The sequence below is a fragment of the Protomyctophum parallelum genome, assembly GCF_964188405.1.
Source record: "Protomyctophum parallelum genome assembly, chromosome: 8".
In the NCBI taxonomy this organism is placed as follows: Eukaryota; Metazoa; Chordata; class Actinopteri; order Myctophiformes; family Myctophidae; genus Protomyctophum; species Protomyctophum parallelum.
The window spans coordinates 45512362-45539417 of record NC_139703.1 but is presented as its reverse complement, the minus strand read 5'-3'; the positions used below and the strand labels follow the sequence as shown (position 1 = coordinate 45539417).

The window sequence follows — 27056 nt, the reverse complement described above, 5'->3', positions numbered from 1 at the left end:
AGTGATAGCCTTTCGTGAAACCATTTGCTAGATGAAATCCGTACAAGTACAACAGTATGATCTAAGTTCCTTTGCATGTGGACTTTGCTTGGTAAGCTTGTCTGAATGTAAAACATATTGATTTGGAATTACTTACAGGTGCTGGCCTGCAACATTATTGATTGTGGGTAGGCATGCTGACCAAGTGACCAAAAACATTTAACATCGATTCAAAGTTTCCTGTACAGTACCAAAAAATATGCATTTAGATTTAATTTCACAGGTTTTACTACAAAATAGGCTTTTTTGTTTCATCCAAATTAAACTGTGAATATTTGAGAGGACCACAGTTATTCAACAGAATGCTTTCAAACGTTATAGCATTCAAAATAAAGCTGCCTCGCTTGTATGGATCTAATTTCTGCATTGGTTTTCCCTACAAAGCACATCTTTCAAGTATGTGAGTCTCATAAGGAAAGACATCAACCACATCTCACATTATTGACCCATTCTTCCATATTTGATTGAGGCTCATGACAAGACTGTGGGCAGAATGACAAACAAAAAGGCAGAAGGTTAAAAAATGGAAACCAAATCAATACTGATGATTGAAAAGATGAAGTGTGGAAGGTCATGATTCTCAGTCCCTCCGACTAGATAATCGAGAATAGAATAAATCTACTTCACTCTCTTTGATCCGGGGGAATAATCTCCTTATCCTCTCTTCACAAATAGTGAATCATAATTTATTTTTTCTAACATCAGTATCTCTTGTCAAGAATGGAATTTTGGAAGCAAGCCAACAACGAATCCATAGCAATCACATGGCTAAGAAAATAAATATATAGGCCTATAAATATGGTACAGTAGAATGTTTTCTCTTTGGCCTTTATTTCTATTTTCAGCTGTAACATTTAGTTTTAATGTTGGATAAACCTTATTGGAAACTGTATTGTTAATTACCGTAGATCAGTCTGGTTACTTTGAACAATTTACAAGATGCCCTGATCTTGTTATTGTTACAGTTACACAATACAACACACTTGCATTATTCAAACAATGACAGTGTTTCTCATTATGTCATGGGGGTGTAGGTAACGCCAAAGCTCCACTGCAGCTGTCGGGCGTTGCGTCAACGCAGGGAATGTTCCCTTTTTAATCAATGAAGGATGCTCCACTGCTGACGTTGCGTTGCATTCGCCCCGGTAAATGTTTTGACCCTATCCGAATGCAACACAACACAGTATAGGTGGAGCTTTGCCGTAATATGACTTTAAACAACTTTAAAAGACCATAGTGGCCGCCATTAAATTTAATCAATTTGTAGTAGGCCTATTAATATTGAACGTATGTGTCAGTAACAGTTTTAGTATGGCTGTGTATACATCAATAGGCACGCATCTTCTGTTTCTTTTTAATAAAATAAATAACATTATTGTGTGGCTATAGTGACACATACTGTATAGGCGAGGGGGGCAAGTTGTATCTGTTGCTGCTGTAAGCATGTCTAGCCCATTTTGGGCGGGAACCCGTTTTGGTGTTAGCATTACGTTATGCTTCAGCTATTTTTGAAAAATCAAAGAACGACTGACATAGAAACATGGATTTCTTTTTTCAGAAAACTGTCAGGATGTAGAAGACATTTTTAGAATCTGATCTCAGGTCAGAATGGGCTAGTCCCTTGACTCCCTTGACATGTTCCTGGGAGACACTGTAGCAGTATGTGTTGTATACAGTAGGCTACAACAAATATCAGCTCCTGTGGATCAGCTCTAGCTGGCCCTTAGGCATGGGGTCTTGGCAATGCTTATTTAGGTGAATGAATTATTAATGGCTCACTGATTCTCCTCGAGTTCCAGCCCACAGTTCCAGCAGGCTTATTGTACAGTGAGCATTTTCACGTACACTGTAGCTCATGTGCCTTCTCTTTCTTCCACAGCCAAATAACTACACTCTTTGGAAACTGGATGGGAAGAAACAGAATCTTTGACCTTGGAAAATGAAGATGTTGTTACCATGGGAACTGCTAATCCTTCTGTCACTCAACGGATGCCTGGCTGGTAAGGCGTCCCCCAAGTGGCCTTTGATGACACACCTGATCTGCATACGTATATCTCTCACAGGGAGAGTCTGACACCTTCCTCTGCATGTCTGAGTTATCATTTCATTATCTCCTCAAGAAGGGATCATGCCGGAATCATATTTTTGTGGTATGGAGTGATAAAATGATATACAGTCACAGGAGATCATAAGAAAAACATTCCCCCAACTTCTGTAGGAATAGATGATTGTCAAAAAAGCTTTACACATTCCCTTTAAAGACTTTGCTCAGTATCTACAGTATTCACCAGTGTTGGGCATCGTTACTTTTGTAAGTAACTAACAAAACTAATCCTGTTAAATTACAAATTACCTTCTGAGAAAAGTAATTTAATAGATTATCTTCCGTTACCCGACAATTAAAACCCATTTTTGAATGCTTGCGCAAGTTGGTTACATTGTATTACTGCCTACTGTTATTGCGCCGCATTATCACGGCCCATATTAATTAACCTATGGTTAAAAACAAGAATGATATACACTGTACTGACGATAGAAAATGTCCCCTTTACAGCTCTCTCTTTATTAATGAATATAATTTGCCACAAAAATGCCAGCCTATACACGAAGGACTGGACAGAAAATCAAGAGTGCGCCTACTAGTGAGGCTGTTGCGCTGCGCTCCAACCAGCCAGTGTGCATGATACCCTCTCTCGCCGTGCTATCATTCATGAATGATAGTGTGAAACTTAAACAATTCATTAACTAGTACTCACCTAATGACACAGAGGATCTACCATGTTTAACGTAATTCCAAAGTGTTTAGCCTACATTGTTTAAGTCAAAGACGCATGTTTTTTATGAACTTTGGCTAAAAGCATGTTGTTGTTATTATCCACCACAGCACTTGTCGGCAAGACCTGACTGTCATGGCAGCTGGCTACAACCGAAACAGACTTCCTCTTCCTCTTAAAAATAAAAGCTACTTGTATAACACTAGTTTTATTTCTTAAGTGAATTTACAGGATGTTGTAGACGCAGGGTGTATAGTATACACATTAGTGGAGAAGAGGAGAGGAGAGGAGAAATCGGGCAGTCGTGGGCAGTCGTGGGTTTTATTAATTTTTTTAACTTTTTTGGAAACGTAACTACGTAAATAACTACTAAATTGCAAAACTAACTTGTTTATTTACCAATAAAAGTAGTCTCGTTATAATAACGCTGTTATTAATAGCGCCGTTACACCCAACACTGGCCAACACAATGCCACATTTGGGAACCATCCTATTTATTTTTGCAATTAGAAAATAAATCTAGAAACTAAGTATAATATCCAATAAAATATATAATAAAAAAATATATATACATGAATGCCAGGGAGTCCACCCTTTAAGTGTAAACTGTAATGTAAATAAACGAGACTGACTCTAGAATATTAGTATACAATCTTTCCTGGGTTACGAGGTACTCAGAGGTAGGATACAGAATACTGATAATTTTTCAGCCAAAGACAAATAATATATAGAATATAGAATACAGGTATGCATAATACAGAATATAAATGGGTGAATAAGTTAGCAACCGGGATATAATATGGAGTAGAGTAGATAGAGTGCACCACATGGGTGAGTAGAGTGTCCCGGTTTGATTACCATATGCTGTGTGTTATTCCCCTTACTCTCCACTCATGTGTTCCCTTTAGAAAAGATTGATCTATATAAATACTGATCTACCGTAGATACAATTTCAGATTTTCAAAAATATTTGTCAAACCCCCCCCCCCCCCCTTCCCAAAAAAAACGTGTCTGCTCTGTTGGTGAACGAGTGTTAGGTTAAAGACATGACCTGGCAGTTGGGTCATTGTTCACGGCTCGGATAGCCTGAGGCTAAAAGCTCTGTCTGTGTCTCTCTGCAGTGGCTTTGTGTCAGTGCAGGGTAAAGGCATTTGAAGGATTCATTGAGACAGAAAAAGGCGGCCCAATATGTGCATGTGCTGGCTGTCCATGCATGATGTTGTTTAGACTTCCTCATGTTGTCCAGTGGTTCTCAAACTTTTAAGGACCCCCAAACTAATTTAATCACTAGGTAAATTTAAAGTACTTACTTCTTCATTTAACGTGGCAACAAAACTGAATCAGTAATCGCTATAGTAGCAAAGTTTGTCATGTTTTGCCCGGTGTGATTTGTTAGGTGCATATAGGTATACTGTAAGTGCCACCTGACAGAGAAGGGAGAGATTTATTTTTTATTTATATGTTATTTTTGGTTATCATAATTCATGTTGTTTATCACCCAATGCAGCTTTAAGCTCTGTCTCAGTTCATGTGTGTGTATTGTAACCTGTGTAGCTTTAAGGCTATGGAGAGAGATTTCAAGTTGACAGGCCCCATTGACAGATATAAATTGAAGTCAAGCCAACTGTTTACAAGTCATCAGACAAATGTATTTAAATTTATACAGTATATGGAGTGTTAGGGGGGCGGGTGGTATTGTATTGTTATTTATGCCTCCATTTCCATTGATTTAGCATTTCATCTTAAGTCAGCAGTTTTACAGAGGTACACTGTAGCTAAGCAGCCAGTAACAGTAAACACAGAAATAGAGTGGCATATCGTTGCTGTCGGGCATAAACCTCTTATCTCCATATTGTTTTTGCGAATTAATGTCCTACTTCATCATACTATTGTGTCACACATGTAGTATAAATAAGCAATCTACAAGCTCAAAACTGGTAGTGACGCGTTTTGAGATTGATTTTTTCTTTGTATATACAGGGCCCTATCGTGCGTACCACGTTATCCCATGGCACTATGCAATATCCGTACACATGTTAATAGCGTTGGCCCTAAAGCGGCTGCGTTATTCGTTAAACATTATGCAGACTCCCTTATTTGTGCCTGGGGGTGTGGCTGGCTGATGGGCATATAGTTGCGCTTACGGGCGAATGGGAAAGCGCATTGCGGGTCCTCAGACCACCTGCTATGCCAAATCCGTTTGGTTGTTCACAAGAGCGTGTCTGAAATGGAAATGTCGGGACGCTGGCCGGGCACACAGTAAGCATGCATGCAAGATCCTGGAGCCGATCTGAAAGACTTCTATTTCACAATTTATGTGGCATTTCAAAGACGTATTCCTTCATTAATCCTATGAGATCAAATTCAAATTTACCACTGTCTAGAAGTGTGATCATGGACAGTTTTTTTGCCCCTAAGTCTCTCTGTGCAGCACATCCAGTCCAAGTGTGACTACATTTCTTGTGTCAAAAAGTTGTATTTTTTACCAGCACTTACCAGTTAAGCTTATCAAAGACAAATAAAATTATGTTTGATCTGCGTTTGCTAGAACCACACCAGACCATTCAGTTAAATTAATCCAGAACACAAGTGATTGCTGTAATTTTAAATGATCTATAACCAGCAATGTGTGAGTGATAATTCTATGTATCAAATATTATTATTAGTCAATCAATGTCGGACTGCCTCTTCCATGGGCAGAGAGGGAGAGAATGTACGATAGCAGGGGGGATAACGCATGGCACAGCGTTCTTAAAGGCAATGGCACCTGGCACGCTGATTTTATTAATGTAACCCTCAAACCACACCTATAGCCTAATCCCTAATGTATCATGTAAGGGGTGGCACAGACGTTTTAGGGACTAGGCTGGTGGTACAAGATAGCGGCCACAGTCGTGGGAATGCGCCCACTGCTCAATGCTAAACCGACAGAAATGATAATGTCAAAAGCTGTGGTAGTGGCTGTGGATGTACATACTGTAGCCATTTACATGCAGCCTAATTAAATGTATGTGCAAGTCTGTTTACAGTATGATACTGTGCTTGTTTGGCACGTTTGTATGCATGCGTGGTAACGTTTGCAAATTTTCATGTTCGTTCTTTTCATGGACTCTTACAATTGGTATGCCTAAGTTTACAGTGCAGGTTGCCACACGCACGCACGCACGCACGCACGCACGCACACAGCACATGCACGCACACGCACACACGTACACACACACACACACACACACACACACACACACACACACACACACACACACACACTCTCATGCTCGCACACTCACATGCATGCACACTCATAAACTATCCAGGCATCTCCCAAGTGAATAGTCCAGCTATAAAAGGTTCATTAATTTGTTTAATTTAAAGGACATAGCGAGCAGGGTAAAAATGAAGCACCTCCCTTGGAGGCTGGGGAGAGAAGGCTCTCACCTGAGGCAAAGATCTCTCCCACTCTCATTAGGATGATGATGATGATGATGATGCGGGAGGGAACACTTCTCTTTGTCCTCGTCAAGGTTAGAGACTTGTAAAAAAGCATCTCATCCGCAAAATGGGGGTACAAAGATACACTCAATTTTCACAGGGCATAAGACTGTCTAGCTGTAGAGAGATACAAGTGTGCAATACACTATAATATTCATGGGCGTTCTGTAACTGTGTGTGTGTGTGTGTGTGTGTGTGTGTGTGTGTGTGTGTGTGTGTGTGTGTGTGTGTGTGTGTGTGTGTGTGTGTGTGTGTGTGTGTGTGTGTGTGTGTGTGTGTGCATGTGTGTGGGAGTGAGTTTGCTTGGCATGTATTGAAAAAATAAAATTTCACAGGAGTAATTAGTGCTACATCATTTAATTACTCTAGTGTATTGATATTTTGGCTGAAGCTAACCAAAACAATGGGCTTGACTGAGCAGTCATGCGTTCCAAAACAACCTGGATGTTGGTGGGAGTGTAAATGAGAAGTGGGGAAATAAAAGGCATGCTTGTGACTACTGAGTTTAATGTAAATAGCCTATGGCTCAGAAATGTGTGAAAAACCACAGGGTCGTGATCAGTTAATTGCTCTCTTATGCACTGCAAGTATATCTGATTCACAGAACGGTTCATGAATTCAGGCTGCATTCTAAGAGCCATGTTGGCAGGTAATTGCATTGGCATGCACAGTGCCCACCGCATATTTACTGTAACCTTTACTTTTGGGCAATTTATGAACAGGGAGCCATTATTCATGTGTTGATTTGTTTTGTCTTAGCTTGACTTGTCCCGACAGTATGGCACAACCAATGTGGTCTTTATTCACACAGACAGGAGGACACGGCATGGACCCGTCTTCACCCAAGAGCCCAGTGACAGCATATTTCCATTTTCCTCTGATGATAACCAGGTGTTCATCAATTGCAAAGCAAAGGGAAATCCACTGCCACATTATAAGTAAGTTTGCCCTCATAGTTGACTATCAGTTCATGATGATTTATATAGAAATAGATACTTATTTTATGTTCTGTATGCTGCGTTCACACTGGCAGATACAACAGAAACAGCTACACAGCAAACATAGCTTTGTATCATAGCTGAAGTTGAAACCAGCTGTAGCAGCTGTTGTAGCTTTGTATCTTCATGTCCGCCATTACTACTCATGGTGAACACATCAACCAGGTTTGTTCGTACAGTACAAATTCCTAGGAGTAGTAATAGACCATCTGTTGTCATTGAAAGATCAGATTGAATCAGTGTGTAAGAAAACAAAGCAAAGAATCTACTTCCTTCGCTGTCTAAGATCCTTCGGTGCTAGTAGACGGATTCTTCTTTTTCTTCACTTCTGTTATTATGAGTGTTCTTCAGTAGGCTACTGTAGTACCACCTGGTATGGATGTTTGTCTGAAGCCCTAAAGTCACAACTGCTGCAACAGCAAAGATTGTTGGACAACCACTTCAGAAACTTTATACATCCACGTATGATTACAGCATCCTAAGGTTAGCAAGGAATATCACCTCTCTAATACTAGCTAATGTGTTGTATGGAGAATATAGGTTGCTACCATAGACTGTAAAATAATATGGACAAAGCGTTCTCCGGGTCTGATATGGACGTAAGATGAAGCCTGTCAGTCCTTGAATTGTAAATCGCCATCTTTCTAGATCAGTTTGGGCCCAGCTGGCCATTGGCTGGCCCAGACAACGAGGTGGGACTTCCCCCTTCTTCTTTGTTGGTTTTTATTTTGACTCAAGCGGGGGGTGGAACCCAATCATAGACTGTAAAGGTAGCCACGCCCCTCAGAACATACCCAACTTTATGGTCATTTTTTAAATAAACGGGACCAAATTTTTCCAAAAATAATATTATGACATGAGAAATGAGACTTTAAACTAGTGACTGGAAGCAGAAAGTATTCATGACCATGTTTATTAAGGTAATACAGTCTAGGTGAAGTTGGGCCCAAATACATGGACCTCTATGGAGCTATGGGGTTTTTTGGGCCCAATGACAGCGCCACAACAGGCCATTATATGAACTTTCAGGAAGTCAGGATTTCCTACTGGCTTCAGACACTATTGGCTTCACTGCCCCCCTGGTTGCTAGCTTCAGGAAGGAGATATGGTGTACCAGCATACAATAAGGTCAGACTAAAGAGGTCCTTTGTCCACCAGTCGACTTTGAGGCTTAATAAGGAGTTGTAGTAGCCATGGGGTAATCTAGGCGGTGTACATTGCTTGTTATGTATGTAATACTGTTTTGTTCTTTGTGCTATATGTCAAATTTACAACTTACAATAAAGTTCTATATCATATCATATCATGTCATGTCACATGGCTTCCATTGAAAAAGAATGGTAACCTGTAGCATTGTAGCTGCCAGTGTGAACACAGCTTTAGGCACATGGTATTACTTAGCCCTCCAAGCAGAACCCAATGGTACTGAAGTTTCTGAAATTTTTTAGACCCAGACCATTGGGTCCTGTTCCAGCAGTATCCTGCCACCTGGTTTCGCGGACATACATAAAACATAAACAACGTGGATAACGCCTGTCTGCGCTCTTTGACGACTTTTTTTTCGTGTGAGGGCTTCTGAATCTGTGAAGTATAAGTACCCATACATGCCACTGCGAATATCTCCTGTGGCGCGGAAGCCGTTAAGTATTTTTTTGTTTGACCGATTTGGTCGCTTTGATTCTTCTCTTCCTTCCTTGTTTATTGACACCTCATTGTACCGCCTATCTGTCTAGCTAGTGGCGCTATAGCTATGACAGAGCAGATCAGAGGCAGTGACGTAGCCGGCACAAGCCAACCGCACACCGGGAGGCGGTACAATAAACGGTAAACAAACAAGAAGAAATAAAGCGACCAAATCGGTCAAACAAAGATTAAAAATACTTAACGGCTTCCGCGCCACAGGAGATATTCGCAGCAGTTTGTATAGGTACTTATAGTTCACGAATTCAGAATAACTCAAACTAAAAAAGGCCGTCAAACGCAGCAGATACGATGTTACGGAGCATATTTATGTCCGCGTTCCAAAATTCCCATACGAAAATATAGTTATGAACAGGGACCCTACAATAAAGCGACATCCAAATTTCAGAAAAGCTTTATGGAGGGTTCCGAGAGGGGCTAGGTATTACTGTGACAGTATGCCATTAAGGGATGTTTTCTTTGTGAAGTACAGTTCCCATTCTATATATGGAGGTGATTTGCAAGTAATAATGGGTAATGTCTCTGGCAATCTCAAATCTTTATAGTCACAGGAAATAATTGGCATAAATCAAGGATTTATCAAGGATAGGAGGATATTTCCAATATAACAGCTAATAGACAGGCTTAATCAGGCCTAGATGTGAATGCTATACTATGTGGAAAGTGGATAGTCACCATTAACGGTGGCTCCTGTGTTCTTATGAAGATTGAAGATGGCTAACAAAACCCCTCTATTTCAGAGGAGTTTGTATTAACGTTATTCCCTCCAAACCACCTCCAGAAATGCAGAAAGTGTGAACTAACATTCTCTATCCTGTGTGCAGGTGGAAAAATAATGGAAGAGCTATTAATATAGAGTTGGATCCTCACTACAGCCTTGTAGAAGGGAACCTGTTGATCAATAACCCTCATGCTATCAACCATGGAGGAGTGTATCAGTGTATATCCACTAACACATTTGGGACCATTGTCAGCAGGGAGGCTAAAGTCCAGTTCGCATGTGAGTAGATTCTTACATTTATTTTTAAATACATCTTTTCCACAGCTAGCTAGCTACATAAGGTCGTGAATAATCTGATTTATTTTTTATGTTTTTATTAAGTTAGTTGAATCAGCATTTTCCATTAATTTAACTGTGCACAAACTGTTAGATACATGGCAAATTCATGAACAGTGATTTTGTCTTTTTTTTAAATGTAGTACCCTACTAGTATAATACATGTAATTTATGGCACAGGCCCCTTTGACAAATACAATTGCATACAGTACATTTTTGTTTTACATTTTGAAAACGTGGTCTGGGATTCCCATGTACATGTGTGCCTTGAAGCTATATTTTCAGTGACGGATTAACCCCTCTCAAGGCCCTGGCGCTTCACCAAATCAAAAGGCCCTACAGATTCAGTCAATTAATTAATTAATTAACATGCATGCGTTTAGCGCATATCCACTACTGCCTGCGCTGCCGGCTGACACACAAGACACAGTAGGAACTGCCGCACTGGGCACAGCCTTTCCAACTTCAGTCTCTGCTAAACTGCAATTTTCCCGAAAAATAATTAGCCTATATCTACAAGCTCCATTAGCAGGCAGCAGCATGTTTTGTCTAAATTGTCTTTGTGGCCAACAAATGTAGCTACATTTGCAAACAGTGCTGTTGACCATGTTGTTACATGGTCCATATAACATGTGTGCACCAACAGACAATGCCAACATGCTATATTAATATTAGAACGTTTTAAAGACAGATTAATTATTGACGACAATGCAACCTGTGGGTGCAACGTCACTGAAAACCTTCATAATAGCAATTAAATTAATTTACTCACGAGTGCTGGAATCGTGAAATGGAGGATGTAAGAACACACTTTTGTTTAATTAGAGCAGGGTAAATATGAAGTTTTGCGCCAATGTCTTGTTTATATTCCTCTTTACATAGGCTGTATGTTATTGTCGCAACTTGGTCCGTCTGAGTGAGGGGGCCTTCCTGAGCAAGGGGGCTTCTGACGGCGTCGCTTACTCGCCTCCCCTCTGTCAGAGGAGGAAGCGACGCGCAGCCGTGGGGAACCCCCCCAAACAGACTGCTCCCCCCCCTCCCGAAAACTGCTACAGAAACTGTCAGACGAGAAGACCAAAAACACTAGCGGGGGTTCCTATGTTGCGTTATATTTTTCGAAAGAAGCAACAGCTGTACCTATAGTCTCGTACCAGGCCCTGCAAGCTTCGGGCCCTGGCGCTTAAGCTCCACCTAGTTCCATTGTTAGTCCGGCTCTGTATATTTTAAGTAATTATATCGTCTTTGTTGCAAGGATTGGATTGGGGTAAGTAGGTACTTGTACATCATGTCCAGGGGGTGTAAAGTTTGTACATCAAGCTGCCTCAGAAACAGGAGATATATAGGCTCCTGCCCTATGGTCCTCATGGCTTGGCAAGGCTTACTTACTTTGTTGCATGCATCCATTTACTTCAAACTAGTCCTAGTGTGCACTGTGCTGTGAGTTAAAAATCTGACTTTGATGTGTATGTCATGTATTGCATTAAACATTTTATAAAAGAATTACAGTACATTCAGGTATTTCCAAGTATTCCGGGTTGTATTTCGAACTAATGTTTATTCAACATTCAATGTTTAATTAAGGTAATCTCTCAAAGAGGGTCATTTCCTGGTCACCTGTTCTGTTCCCAGATCTCTCATTTTCATTGTGATATTAATAAGGACTCAAGGGCTTGACTTCCCCCTAATGTGAACAAATGGGCATAAAGTTACAGCAGAAAGAAATGCCCTCACCTGAGTATTATCTTCAAGTAAAAGTGGGTTAGCTGAAAGTTAACAGAAAGCCCTGTTGTCCTTTATGCGCACAGTTCTGCAGAACTTCAGTAGGAAGCCACGGAACACGGTGTCAGTGAGAGAAGGTCAAGCTGTTGTTTTGCTGTGTGGACCTCCACCACATAATGGAGGTACAGTATGACACTTTGTCCCAACTCTCAATGCGTACAGTACTACTGTCCTCCGCTGATCCAGATTCCTTCTAACCTTGGCAAACTTTGTTGTGCCTCCCTGTCACATTCAATTCCATCTCCCTAACCCTCTCTTTGTTTTTATTTACCTCACAGCCCCTTCCCAGACTCTCCTAACAATGTCTTCCATTTTCTGCCTCTTATCTGTGAGACAAAGAACTTTTGTGATTGTTTCTGTCAGATCAGCCACTGTTCTTGCACCTGAAACCTATCCAAACCCAGACCATACTTTCCTATCTATAGTTTGTTGCTTCACACTCCTTAACCTTGAGCCCACTTTTTCCCTCCAATCCACATGATCTGTGACCATGCTGTCATCCATAAAGCCTTGAGTGCTCTACTACCCAACTGTCATTCCTCTCAGTATGGGCAGGTTATCAGTGGGTAATAAAGGCTGCTGGTGGCCGAGGCAGCATTTATCCCTTGGCGCAGCTGTGAGTCGGCTGTGTGTCTGTATGCCGCTGATTAGCAGATTCTCAAAGTGGCCTGCACTCCTCCAGACATACTGTGGCCACGGGCACAATTTCACGCCGGCATACCAGCCTTTCTCGGCTCTCTGTTTCGAGCGAATCGTATGTCCACAAGGGATTTCTGATGGCACACTTTGCGGTTCGCCCTCCAATGCACCCCAGAAAAGCTTCCATCCATTTATTTATTTTACAATCCAAATGTTGTTGTTTCTTTGTACGGGGTGGCCCCGAAGATGCAAGCCGTTAATTTTGCTCAAATGGAGTTCTGTATGTCATCTAATATTTTCTTAAATATATTCCACACAATTCCAGACTGGCCTCCGAGTACTGACGTTGCACAGAAGCCATGCCATTGTGAGAATGCCTTGTATTTATTCTTAAATCGACATTATGACACACACATATTTTAAGAGGGAGAAAATGATAATTTAATAAGAGCTGTTAGTGTTTGTTGCCATGGGCTTTAAACAATGTCAGATATCGTTGATGTTACACGTCACAATACCGTGCATCAAAAGGGGATTCATCTGAAGCTTCTGTGAGCGATCAATACATAAAGTGGTCTAAAAATGAGAAACATTGAGAGTGAAACTCTGTCAGAGACCTGCTAGTCCTCTGCTGCTTTGAGACTGCAGCTTTTAAGCAGAACCAGTCTATGATACTCCCTAATCATGAAAGGTCTGTCAGTTTCTGCCCTGACTTTCTCTGTAATGATTTTAATTCCCTGTTCCCTCTAGGAAGCGAGTAGGGTTTTTAAGTATCTGTCTGCCCAGTCAAAAGGGATGACTGCAGGATGTCATCTGTCTCTTCATGTGCGTGCGTTTATGCGTGTGTCATCTAGTTGTCAGGCTGCCATCAAAATAAAATAAAACTAGTAAACTGTGCTCCTCTGAGCATAGGTCTCCACCAGGCCGGGTTGCCTACCCATGGACTGCAAACTTTGGAAGGCAAGCATAGCCACGTGGAATGGGATCTGAAAAATCAAACTGGCCGGGGACTACAGTATATGATTATGAAGAGTAAAGGCCTATTCATACTTTTAGGTGATAAGATGACCACAGAAAACTACGACATCACGACAATTACAACATCACCCAAACACATCTCTCTGTTTTTACTAATAATCGTTTTGGTGGTCACTCACTGCCACTCGTCACCTTATCACCTAAAACTGGAGTATGACTAGGCAAAGAGAATCTAAGGAATCCAGGGAGAAAATATTTGTATTGTACCAGCTATTGTTCAAGAGTTATTGTCCAAATGTTAAGTGGGCTGTTGTAGGGGTCAAGGTTCTTCTTTTGCCTATTGTGCGCGCGAGTGTAAAGTTGAGCAGCAATCGCTGCGTTCATGATTTGTGGCATTTTGTGCACAACGAGCCACTCGGCAAAGCTTGGAAGGCAATTGTAGCCATTGGAAAGGAATATGAGAAATCTGACAGATGAATTTTGGTCACATGGCTACAAAGATAGCAAAAAAAAGTTTTTACAAAAACTGGACTCCTGGTGTGGCTATAACAGGCGGATGTTAAAAATAATGCCATAATTCTTTGTGGTCAGTCTCTGCTCCTCTGTTGTTGTTGTTTTTGTTTTTCAATAGAGATCAAATATTCATGGATTTTCAATGGACAACGCAGCTTCCTGCTACAGGACACCCGGCGCTTTGTGTCCCAGAGGACTGGCAACTTGTATATTGCTAAAGTGGAGGCTTCCGATGTGGGGAACTACACATGTGTGGTGAGAAATATGATGACCAATGCCAGCGTGTTCAGCTCGCCAACCCCTGTGGTACTACGGAGAGACGGTGAGCATCCTCCTTTGCAGCGGTGGACAAAAAATAAATTACAGAATTACAAATTATGAAGTTAATTTTTATCTCAAATATCAATGTATTGCTGTATTAGAACATTTCACCCCAAATCTTTATTAAAGGACAATTACTGATGTTATTGTATCCATTAACCAGTGGTAGAGGCAAAGAAATATATAAATCCTGAGCGCACCTCCAGCTCCGATATCTGTCTTTCAGAATGTCGTACCACAGAGTTTTGTACTAAATGGGCTTCCTTAAAAGGAACAAGAAAACCACGTGGTTGCAAAAATCGCCTCCCATCCACTTCCATGTTAGAGAATTTTCTTGAACACTCCTACAGTATCTCTCTTCTTGTATCGTTCCACTCCTGCCACGACCACCATTCCATTTTCAATGGGCTCTATTGAACAGACTGTTTCACTCGCGTTTCTTTTTTTCCTTTTCTTTTTTTGCGATCGTAGTGAAGATGAATATTCTGTGACTACTTAAAAGATAACAAATATGAAAAAAGGCTGGCAGTGGCAAAAGGTAGCCAGAAATAAATCTGGCATTCACTGTACAGTAAGTACAGTACAGTACTCAAGTAAATGTACATGTTACTGCCCACCATCGCTCCTTTGGCCTCCTGCCGGGTCCTGTCCCTGCCACCTCCTTCTTATCTTGTCTTGTGCACTGAACTGACTTGTACTGTAGCAAAGAGGGCAAGTTGAAAGAGATAGTCTAGACTAGAGCGTAACACTGTTTGTTTTTGCTTCTGCTTTACAATGATGACTTTTTCGGTGTTAACAATCTCTGCACTATACAGAGTTATCTGTGCAAGAAAAAAGAACTAAAAACATCGTCTGCATGAAAGCACACATACACAGCCAGAATTGCATTTTTTCGACAAACACTGATGCACGAACGCACCTTCTATTGCTCAAACAAACAGCGCAAGGCTTGCCCCACATAAATCCCATCAGGACTAGTTACAGTACATGTACCACTTAAGACTTAAGCCAAGGCAGATGTGTAATCCAAACCCATTCGTGCACTATGCCAAATGCTGTTATAAACATCATCAACAGACATGTTCACGCTCTGCACAGCTCTGTCACTCTTCTAATATGAAATGTACAATGTAATGTGTGTGTATTGCGCTTTGAGTGATGTGGTTGTCATCTATTCCTCATGTAGCGGTGATGGGGGAATATGAGCCAAAGATTGAAGTTCAGTTTCCTGAAACGCTTAATGTCTCTAAAGGATCGTCTGTGAGACTGGAATGCTTTGCCTTAGGAAAGTAAGTGTCAAAATCAGCACGGCCAAGCTGTTTACCCCTATCATGTTCAAGTGTCAACTTAATGAACTGAACAGACTTCTTCTATTAAGCCTCCCATATACTACAAGAGTTTTGACAAGATACTGACATCCTCTCACACTATAAGATTTTAAAAATACTTTTCAAAGACTTTCAAAGCGGTTTAGATCTTTATAGCCAGAATGAGATTGCACATGAACTCTACTGAACGGCTTGTCATGGCGGCATGGTTATACAACCGAAACGGATTTCACTCTTCAAAATAAGGGCCACTTGTAATGATTAGTCAACACTAGTTTTATTTTTGAGTCTACGTGGACAATGTTTACGTCATTGTACTCATTCAGACGCGGCCAGAGAATATCGGAACAGAATCTGATTCTGACTGAGTCTCATGTCGCAGTAAAAATGGGTCAAATTACCACCTGATACCTGGCGATCGAGTAATGAGTGCGACGTGACTCGTCTTGACTGTGACCGTTTGAAAAGTCAGCAGGTGTAAGCCCTGCTTTACCCTATACAAATATCGTTTAAAAACAACTTACAACGACTCTACTGTCCCTATTCTGAGGCAAATATGATTGGAGCTTTATTTGGTGAAGATTTCCGATCTACAGTACAATCTCACAACAGCGCTGTGAGCTTTTCATCAGATGTTTTAGCAAAGATATTTAGTGTAGGTGAAAACGTGGAGTGGTCCTAAAAGGGTTTAGGTGTAAGCTGTTAACAAGCAAGTGGCTGACATGATTTTTCTTCCCTGACCTCCGCAGCCCAGTGCCTTCGATCTCTTGGAGGAGAGCTGATGGAAATCCACTCCCTGGCAAGATCAAAATCAACCACTCCAACGGAGTTCTCGAAATACCATATTTCCGCCCGGAGGATGCAGGGCTGTATGAGTGTGTAGCTGAGAACTCCAGGGGAAAAAATGTTGCCAGAGGACAACTCATGTTCCAGAGTAAGAATCCTTTATTAATTAATTTATTTTATTCCATTCCTGAGTTGATGGCTTCAGGTGCCTGTGTACACAATATAATAGAATGCAATGCAAATTATGCAATACAATTAAAACTAGAAAAGTCGCAATTTTAGAAAAATTGCAAAGTGTGGTTGCCGCCATCGCTTATATAGGCCCCTCCCACTAATTTTGCTAGCCAATTACAATGTCACGTCACCCCTGTGATCATGGGTAAGTATTTTGGAGGGGATTTATCCACCCAAAAATCATTTTTCTACAACAAACGGTAATTGTTTTTGCATTTGTGGTGCCCCTGATGAAAATGGAATTGCTTTTGGCTCTGGGTTGATTAAACCACCCGCGACATAATTATGATTCAAGGCCCGTCCCACTAACTTCGGACAACGATTACGGCCGAACGATACGGACTACCAAAATTCTGCCTGTGGTGTTTTAATCGGATAGATGTGTACCAATTTTTGTGAGATTTGGACAAAATCTGTAGGAGGAGCAGAAAGTGTGTTGAACCTCGCCTCCAAGTTTTGTAACTATAGCGCTTACGGTCTCCAAGGAAAAAATACTTCAATGTGAGTTTTCGCATTTACCCATTCAGTCAATGGGGAAATTTAATGAACAAATCAATTTATATAAATTAAACTATACAACATTTCTCTTAGCAAAATACAAGCACACCATTGCCGATGAAGCCGGTCAATTTAACATATGGGTCAAAACTGTGGGAGGAGTAGCAAACCAAACTTTAGGGTTACTCTAGCATAATAATAAAGTACTATAGTCTAGTATTTGGTGGACACGCTACAGTAAGTACACATTTATTTTATTTGTGTTACCAAAATGCGTGTACTGCCACTACATCAATAGTCAACATTTTGTTTTGCCTGTGGTGTGAATCCTATTAATGATGTTTTGAATTGATTTCCTGCATCTGATTCACATCTGATGTGTGTGTAACCTTTATAATGTGAAAGATGTCTATGTATTTCTAAACTCTGGAGCAAAACTCTGTAGAAAAGTGATCTCTTTTAGAAAATCCGCGAACAAAAACATGACAGAAATTAGTCAAGGGAAATAACCTTTTTATTTCTTTTTTGACGGTGAAATTGACTTCACGATACACATCCAATGAAACTGTTTCTGAGCTGCCCAAAGACACACAACTTGATTTATTGATGGAAATAAATCTAAGAATAAGCAAATTCAATACAAAAGTGGAATTAGTGCAGGCTTTATTGCATAAAATGCAATCCAATGAGTTTATCAACAAATGCTTGTACAGTATTTTCATCCCCACACAACTTTTCCCCTTTCATGTCAACACGTACAAACACACATAGCTGGTCCTGACCTCCCTGGAGCCCTAAGCTAAATTCTGCTAAGCGGCTGTCCTACCTGACCTGTGAGCCATGTAAACCATTTGCTATTGCCACACAGTCACACCTGACTGAGTCTCTGCGTGTACTGGCTGATGATCCAGCATGTCCTCTACTGAAATTATAGATAATGTTATTATTTTATCCGCTGCATCAGGCCCATTGAATCCACCCAGATTTTATTTTATATAAAGTACATTTTCAAATATGCAATTCTATTTATTCTCACTTGAATATATGTACTGAGAGATCAGAGATGTGCATCCATAATGCCCAGCTAATCATACATTTAAATTCAAAATTCAATAGTGATTTTAAATCTAAACATAAACCTTCACTGAGACTGTTAATCATTGCCTTGTTTCAAAATGATGTGCGCCTATGAGGAGTGCCATCCTTCCCATTATTGTCTGGGTTGGTTCCCCATCCACACAGAGGTTGTTGCTGGAAAATTATAGCTTCATTTCATGCAAGCGCATATGCATACAGCCCTGGAAGTGGCTGGCAAGCAAGCAAGTCACAGTTAGACCAACAGACGCACTGCCCAGCTCAGTTAGTAAGACCAGACACACCAGAGAGGGATGCACTGCAAGCTGGCACATCAACACAATGTTACTGTCATTTACTGACATCAAACTAGGAGAGGAGCTCAGCAAACACAAGTGTACCTGATTGCTGTTCCCACAATACAGTGCACTCTCGTGGCGTTTCTTCTTTTCTTTCTTTTTTTCATTACCAGATGATACTTCACCCTCTCATCAAAGTTGTAACCCCTGCTTTGACTTGAGTGGAAGGTGTAATTTGCTACACAACTTGCATAGTGACTGTATAGGATTTCCTTGCTCTAGTTGTGTCCATCACAGACACATTTCTTTTATATGTAGCACAAAAAATGTGGTGATTTAACCTTTGAAGAAATCAGGAATGTTCAAAACAATTTATTGTCTTTAGTTTATACATCTGAAATTGAGTTTACATCTGGGGTAGAAAGTTATAGAGTGACAAGCTGCCACCCTACTGTATGCCAATTGCCAACCTGTAGAACCACCACTGCAGCTGCTCAGCTAGACAGCCTAGCCTACACATCCATTTGTACATTAGGTTTAGCAGCACTGCAGAACAGGTGGGTACACCAATGCTGACAAAGATTTGCATTGTGGCACTTTAGGCAGCAGTCTCACTCCATCATTATAAGCCATGTTGACGTTGAGTTTTTGCATACTGCTCTTTCTGTCGCGGCGCCGCAAGCAAGCAGATCGGTGTACAAAAAGCTTTGAATAGTGTGGACTTCACAGAAGCTGAACACATACTAAACTTACGAACAGTCATCTTAGTGGGCATATACTGTATAACATTGAAATTCCTTCAGCAGGGAGGTTAATTGCAGTGAAAGTTCAGCACAAGGTGGCACTTTCACTCATTGTGGTTTTTGACCATTAATGTTGAAATTAATGTTCCATCTGACTTCCTCATGCTAAGGGCACACCACATCATATCATATCTTATCTCAGGTACTATCTCTATCTACAGGTACTGTGTAAAAATAAATATGTATTGTTTCTGTTTTCTTGTCTGATCCCCACCCTCACCTTCCCTTCCTTTTTTCACTTGGTACAGCAGGGGAACACATAATAAGTAGTCCTTAAAGGTAGTTGTATTCCATTGGATAACCTTCTATTGTCAAACAGCTCACGAATCCAACTCCTTGTTTGCCCATTATTGACGCATACATCACAGATAAATATCTTTATCTCCAAATGCTATGCTCATTACCTGAATATGTTGTATGTGTTCCATTCTACAGATGTTGAACATCTGCACTGGGTCCAGACACTGAAAGATGCACATATGGCTATTGAGGCTAATCTGCATTGGGAATGTAGAGCCCGTGCTAAGCCTAAGCCTACATACAGATGGTTAAAGAATGGGCAGCCACTCGCAACAGAGGCAAGTCAACTAACTGACATTGAGAATATCCTGTCAAGTCTAGAGTTTCCTATATAAATAGCCACTGTACCTGTCTCAAGCCATTTCCATCTTAAATCAAAAACACTACACGAAATGTGATCTGCTCCATAGAAATCAATCAATTGGCTGTTGCTTAAGCTTAATATGCCTGTTTTATCTGATTGTAATAAAGGCCTCAAGTTAGCTTATAAAGATCACCAGCACTTACTTTAAAGTCCTTTTAGGATCTCTATTCCTAAATTACAACGGAATTAGACAGCTTTTTTGTGTACACCAAATCTCTCTCTAAAAGCTCACAACGCAATGTGTTGCGATGCATTGTGAGCTTGTAGATCTGCTATTTTTGTGTGGTTAATAATGGTGATGACCCAGACCCAGCAGCAGCAATGAACAAATGTTTGGGTCCATGTCCTTCCTCAATGTGATTGTTGTGACGTAGTTTAGATGGTAATCTTAACGGGTGACTGTGATATGTTATGGCCCAGGACATCTGTTGATGGTTACTACTTATAGTACTGGGAACATTGTGAAATCAATAATTATTCCGAACTGGTAGAACAGGTCATAGATGTTGACAGTTTTGATAATTAAGCAAACCAACAACATGGGATTTATTTGCTTTTAAGAAGCTTTATTTATTATCAAAATAAACTGACACATACTGTAATCTGGTAAAAATTTAAATAAAATAATAATAATAATATGGATAAAATAACTTTATTTACCAAATAAATGTTAATGTTAATTTATTTATATTGACATTGAATACATGCAAATACATAAAATAATTCAAAGATCAAACTTTGTAATATTTCCAGGGAAGGGTGCATGTGGAAGATGGTATATTGGCCCTATCCAGCATCAGTCTGACAGATTCCGGCATGTATCAATGCCTAGCCGAGAATGAACATGGATCTATCCATGCCAGCGCTGAGCTCAAGGTTGTGGGTAAGCACTGGCAGTTTGTTTGCTTTGTTTACAAAGACATGATCGAACCACAGACAAGGCCATCATCCTGTGCACACCAATCATGCTGCCAATAGAATGAAAACACTTCGGACAAAACTGTTATAATGAACACAGAAGTGTGTGTGTGTGTGTGTGTGTGTGTGTGTGTGTGTGTGTGTGTGTGTGTGTGTGTGTGTGTGTGTGTGTGTGTGTGTGTGTGTGTGTGTGTGTGTGTGTGTGTGTGTGTGTGTGTGTGTGTGTGTGTGTGTGTGTGTGTGTGTGTGTGTGTGTGTGTGTGTACCATGGAATGCGATGATTTGATTGGCTGAGCACGGAATCTTGTACTGTATGATGTATAATGTAAGATATATGATGATGTATGATAAGAGCGCCCCTCACTTCACACCTCACAATCTCCCTAATTGGCTTGATGCATAATTGTTGCCCCTCCACAAAGCAAAGCATTAATGGCCTTATGCCCCGTTCAGATACAAAGAAGCTGGAAAAATAAAGCATGCAAAAAGCATTTTTGAAGCAGCTTTTTTCACTGTAAAAGGTATGTTTTCTCAGCCTCCCAGCCGGACTTCAGCAGAAGCCCCGTAAAGAAGTCCACTCTGGTCCAGCGAGGGGGTGAGGTGGTGATGGAATGCCGTCCCCATGCGTCCCCCAGGGCCACCATCTCCTGGCGGAGAGGAGGCCAACTCCTGAAGGACAGCAAGAGGTAGGGTACAGTATTAAATGCCTCGCTGCTCATGCCTCGCTGCTTTGATAGCCTTTGGTTAAAGGGGCTTCCCTTTGTATTTATGCTTATCTCTGGGGCTCATTGCTATTTATGGATCTCCTCAAGGGTATGTTGGATGTCATTGTTGTATAAGGTGTTAGTTTCAGTGGATTTCTACGAAGAGCACAATGTTATATGGCTGGCATTGGCTGCAGAAGGTTTAATGTTGTACATTCACAGCTGGATATAACACTACATAACACACTAACACTACATTCACATGAACTACAAGATGGTCCACCTGTTGTTTTTGGCCGGGGACCCCCCGGAAATGCTTTGGCCATGTCTCATGATCCCCGCCCTGCCCCTCCCCCCCCTCCCCACCCCCAATATAAACTGACTGCAAAAATAACCTTAATCATAGAGAAAATATATCATAAATGAATACTGAAACAAGATATAATCATTAAGGAAAGTTCACGCATGCACTATGAAAACTCTTCATTTCCATTTTCCAGCCATTCAGTTGCGACCTGAGAGGTCGCGGCCCACGGGTTGAGAACCCCTGTAATAGAGGGTATGCACGTGACATCATCATCAAACCCGGAAGTTATGCAGGAACACCTGCGGAGTGGCAAAAAACTACTTTCTGGCCTTCACAGCCCATGCATCCAAACAGAAATTTTAAATCTGATTGCATTAAACACTTTGCCTGTCGCTTTGCCACTCGATTTTGCCATTAACTTTATGCATGCGCAATTGCGCATACCCTCTATAATAATAATATCTAATTTATAGGCCTATAGCGCTTTTCTCTGTACCCAAACTAAAGTCGCTTATATGGAGGATTAACTCAATACGATGAGGAAGGAAACTTTAAAGCACTGTATCTCGTTCCCCAAGTTCTTCATGTCAAAGAGCTGGATGCAGAACAGAGATCCAGTACAGACATTCTGTCTGCAGAAACGTCAGCTCTCAGAGAGGCAGGATCTGACAGTATCCCAGAGTCAACATCGTGAGGCTACGATATATGACACACCACTCATTAGGATTTAAGGCCTAATCTCAGACAGCAGCTCTGTGCTTGTCTGTGAGTTCCCGTACGCCGTGTTGGATGCCTGGCCATGCAAGAAGTAATAGTTCAAGTTCACTACAAAAACAAGTCACTTCATGTGTGTATAGTGAAAGAGGAGGGGGAGAAATTGAAGCTGCACGCTTCACCCTGTCCATGGTAACATTGTGTGGGTTCAGGCAGCTGCCTGGGGAGAGGAAAACAGTATAGACAATGCTTGACTGTGTCACTGCAGGCATCCATATCCAGGTGCAAGCTCCAGTCCAAGCTGTGAGTGCACAATGTCTGCAGACAAAATCAACAGTAAACCTCAGACTTATCAGTTTGACAAGGAAATAAACAGACTCTAACGCCCAGCGTTAGAGAGGGATTGCACCTTGCAGCTCGAGGCCAGTTCTGCCCTGTTGAGTTTCCCTGTACACTATGCTCCAAGACTCCTCAGGTTCTCTCCATTTAAAGAGCTAGAAGTAGGTCAATGGAAATTAGGGAGCGCAGCACCTGTGATTTTACTCCCATGTGCAGAGAAGATCAAGTGGGGTAACACCTGCTATCAATCACCCTCCCCAGTGGACTATGCTGAGAGAATAGCTATTGTCCCTGATGCTGGCATTGTGTAGTTCCCTTATCCCAGTGGGGTAATGTTGGGGAATTGGGGCGCGCTGTGTGTGTGTGTGTGTGTGTGTGTGTGTGTGTGTGTGTGTGTGTGTGTGTGTGTGTGTGTGTGTGTGTGTGTGTGTGGTTTGTGTGCCTCCTCACTTGACTTGGAACTTGTCATTACAGACTTGCGACTTAACTTGATACATGCCAAAATAGTTCAAACCAGCTCTGGTAAATAGAAATATTTAATAGTCAATTTTTCTCCAACATCCATCCATCATAGTCAAAAGCCCAGATGTTATTTCTTTCTAAGTACACCAGTGTTTTCACTGTGTGTGTTCAACTGCAACACTGACAAAGCGTTTCAAAGACAGCAACATTTCTTCATAATACATTAGAAATATAGCCCAGTCAGATGCATTATGAATCTGATTGGGTATTAGCTATAACTTCATAGGATAATAAACAATAACCTCAACGCTGAAAAGGATTGGCATGTGCATAGCACTTATTGGCACTGTGCAAATTGTGTGCATAAAGAAATCATTAAAGTGTCATGCACTTTAATTTTCCTTGAGCTTGTTTTAGCCAGCAGTGAGTGTATTCAGTATTCAAGGAGCACATGACCATGTTTCCAGGCTGTTTCAAATATATGCAGTTAAAATCCCCTGCCTCAGATAAGACGAATTCCAAAATCATATTGGATGAAGAATCCCATATTGCATTGGAATCCAACTTTCAGCCTTAAGCTGATTGCCTTTAAACTTAATTTTCAGTATGTGTATATTTGACAAATTGTCATGCTATATAATTGCAGAATTATATTTCCCCATAGGCCATATGTTCTTTTATAAATAGAATGCAAAATGATCATAGAAGTCATCCTCACAATCTAGCCTGCATGTTCACTTAAAGGGATAGTTCACAATTTTTTAACTTAAGTTGTATGAAATATACTTGCCATTAATGTAGTGGTTGCAACTGTATTAATTGATTGCCCGAGTCCCGTGGTGGGGGTTCTGTTCTGGTTTTGCGCTAATTGATTGATTCACATTCCATCCTCAAACGGACATACACACAAAGCTGTGCATAGGAGGGGCTAGCGCCCCTGTGTGTGGAGGGGGGAGGTTCGTGAAATAGCTTTTGGCTTAGTTGTATAGAGGTCTCGTGATATGTGGTTCAAATGGGTTGATTTGGACGATGACTTCATGATTTTTGGTTTTCTATGTAAAATAAGAATGCACCCACAGACTTTGGAAGCCTATTTATTTATTAACTTTATCACATGACTCCAGAGATCATGTGTCGTAATTGTGAGTTTCTGACAACATCTGTAGGAGTAGCATTTCCAGTAGGTGGAAATGGGTGTGACCTACGTGGGCATTTATTTTTAAATATTGTTGGATTCTTTAGTCTCTTCGGTCCCGCAGCAGCTTCTCATTATGTTTCCAAAAACAATATTTAAAAATAAATGAAAACAGTAAATTACAAACCACGGCCCCCTCACGTATTAGGACAAAATCAATCACCAGAAAAAAGGACGGGTGTTTTGATGAATCTATCATGGTTAAAATGGAGTTTGAAGTTATAATGGTTTTGTATAGGAAGGGGGCGGGGGCAGCTAAAATGAATATCAAATATCTAAATACTGAATCAAGTAACTTAAAAACTGTCTGGGTGCTCACATAAGACGTAGATGATGAAATGACCAAAGTGAAATATCCCTTTAAAATACAAATGAATGAATCAGAAGTGAAAGAGTTGTGTCACTTCACAGTTCAATATCCTTATATATTTAACCCCCTTGCAGAATGGGACAAATGTTTTTTAGTGTTAACAGACAGCGTAGCGCCATGACTTGTCATTCTCACCAGTCTCCCCACTCTTTTGGACTGTGTCTCAAATCAATATGTGCTGCCACGTCTCCATAGGCTTTCCGTAACTCACTGGACCTGCCTCAACATGTGAGCGGTGGGATTGATTAGTTATCATATTTTCCAAGGGTTGGTCATGGGGAAAAGGAGAAAGAAGTGATTACACAGGCAGTGCGTCCGGACGAGAATAGAAATGCTCGTTGTGGAACGGGATTTGTCCACCAAGCAGATAGTTCTTTACGTTTCTATTTGTTTTGCAGCTCATTGCCCCTCAGGTCATGTTCTCAGTGCGCCTCCATCACTCAGCGTTTGATATTTTTGTCAATAAATCAGTGCAAAGCACCCACTGTCAGACATGCTCTCTGGGTCTCTGCTCAGGCCGAGTGAATACATATTTATTCTGAGGAGCAGCTAAAGGGAAATTGTTTGATTTCCAAGCTGGGCTGCTCATAGCTTGCAGCTTTTGTGTTTGATTTGCCGCAACCAAAGGTCACATGTGAAAACATTATCTGCATCATTTATGCATATGTTACATGCTTTCTCACTTGTCTTTTTGAAAATAACATGCCAAAATAAATCTCCATGTACTGTCTGTTGCTTCTGGAATATAGATTACAGTGCTATCCAGTGAAACGCCTGCTGGATCTTCCTTGTTTTTCACACTTGAACAAAGCGCTATCTCATTTATTAGTCTCTTTTCTACATTTCCACAGGATGAATCCCTTCATAACAGGAAACAGGAGGGAAGAAACAATAACAATGAGGTCAATGTGCGTTACTGTTTTGAGTGCAGCTTTATAGTCATGCACTGTTCCATTAGATTCAACATCTCAATCCCCAAAACCTCCCTCCCTTCCTGGGACCAGAGAGTGTTTTTCAGTGAGATGGTTCTATCTGACTATCTCAGTTTATTACCTTTCAGGGAGGTCTTTTACTGTGTTGATAGTGACTCTGTACTCTAGAATGATGAAGCCACCGGTGAATATTCCATTCACGCTCTCTCTACAGTGCACTGTACTGTAGTTCTGTCCTTACTGTCCATTGTCTACCGCTGTGTGTCCAATTACTAGAAACATTCATGCTTTTGTACTGTTCAATTCCATGTAAATATGTTGTTCTCAGACAATGATATGTTTTTTGTGCAAATGTGCTCCTATTGAAGATACTGGTACTGAAGCACCATTCAAATAAATCAGAGGGGGAAAAAAGTTATAAAACTAAAAGCTGTGAATGTAATTAATAGCATCCCGCCGGTTTCTTCAATTAATTAAAGAACAAAGCATACAGTTACTGTAAATCTTCAGTTTTCATTTTACACACGTGTTCGAATGTAACCAAATGGACGAATAATAAGGTTCCATATGTTGTTCACTGTGTAAGTTTGTACGTGTTAAATTAACACATACGATTTTGACTGTGTAGCCTATTACTAGTGGCTGTGATATGGAATCATGTAGCATGGTTTCTGTTGTCTCAACCTCTCCAGACAGACTATCATGGATGACGGCACCCTGCGTATCACCAACATCAGTCAGACGGATGCGGGGAGGTACTCCTGCGTGGCCAGAAACCAGTTTGGAACTTCCAGTAGCACGGGCTCGCTGGTGGTTAAAGGTACCTTTCTGCCCACAGGTTTTACTACCATTTAAGCAGATGGTTTAAACCTTTGTTAAGGGGAGAAAAAAAAATACTAACCCAAGCATGAAATTGATAATAAAATATATAGTCATTTTATGTTCCTGCTGGTTTGACAGAAATATAAGTCATCCATGGTTTTGTCAGCTGTGAGTTATGGTCCAGACTGCAGAGTGTGGGGCCCAACCGTTATAACCGCTATATTACTGAGAGAGAAGATCTTTCTTTCTGTCTTTTCTTTCTTTTTTTGCCACCAACATTTTAATTTGAAAAGAGCTGCTTTTGCAATTTTGGATTTGA

General features: G+C 40.9%; 1 protein-coding gene across 1 annotated transcript in view; it reads left to right on the top strand.

The window, feature by feature from the left end:
* The first annotated feature begins 1934 nt into the window (after positions 1 to 1934).
* The window catches only part of cntn6 (contactin 6), a 41322-nt gene continuing 16200 nt past the window's right edge, over positions 1935 to 27056 (top strand). Inside the window, exons 1-11 of the mRNA XM_083770562.1 lie at positions 1935 to 2039; positions 7114 to 7240; positions 9826 to 10001; positions 11864 to 11959; positions 14086 to 14289; positions 15475 to 15577; positions 16366 to 16550; positions 19746 to 19888; positions 20728 to 20857; positions 21428 to 21578; positions 26608 to 26735. Of these exons, the coding sequence (XP_083626688.1) occupies positions 1979 to 2039; positions 7114 to 7240; positions 9826 to 10001; positions 11864 to 11959; positions 14086 to 14289; positions 15475 to 15577; positions 16366 to 16550; positions 19746 to 19888; positions 20728 to 20857; positions 21428 to 21578; positions 26608 to 26735 (1504 nt within the window). The 5' untranslated portion in view covers positions 1935 to 1978. The remainder of the gene's footprint in view (positions 2040 to 7113; positions 7241 to 9825; positions 10002 to 11863; positions 11960 to 14085; positions 14290 to 15474; positions 15578 to 16365; positions 16551 to 19745; positions 19889 to 20727; positions 20858 to 21427; positions 21579 to 26607; positions 26736 to 27056) is intronic.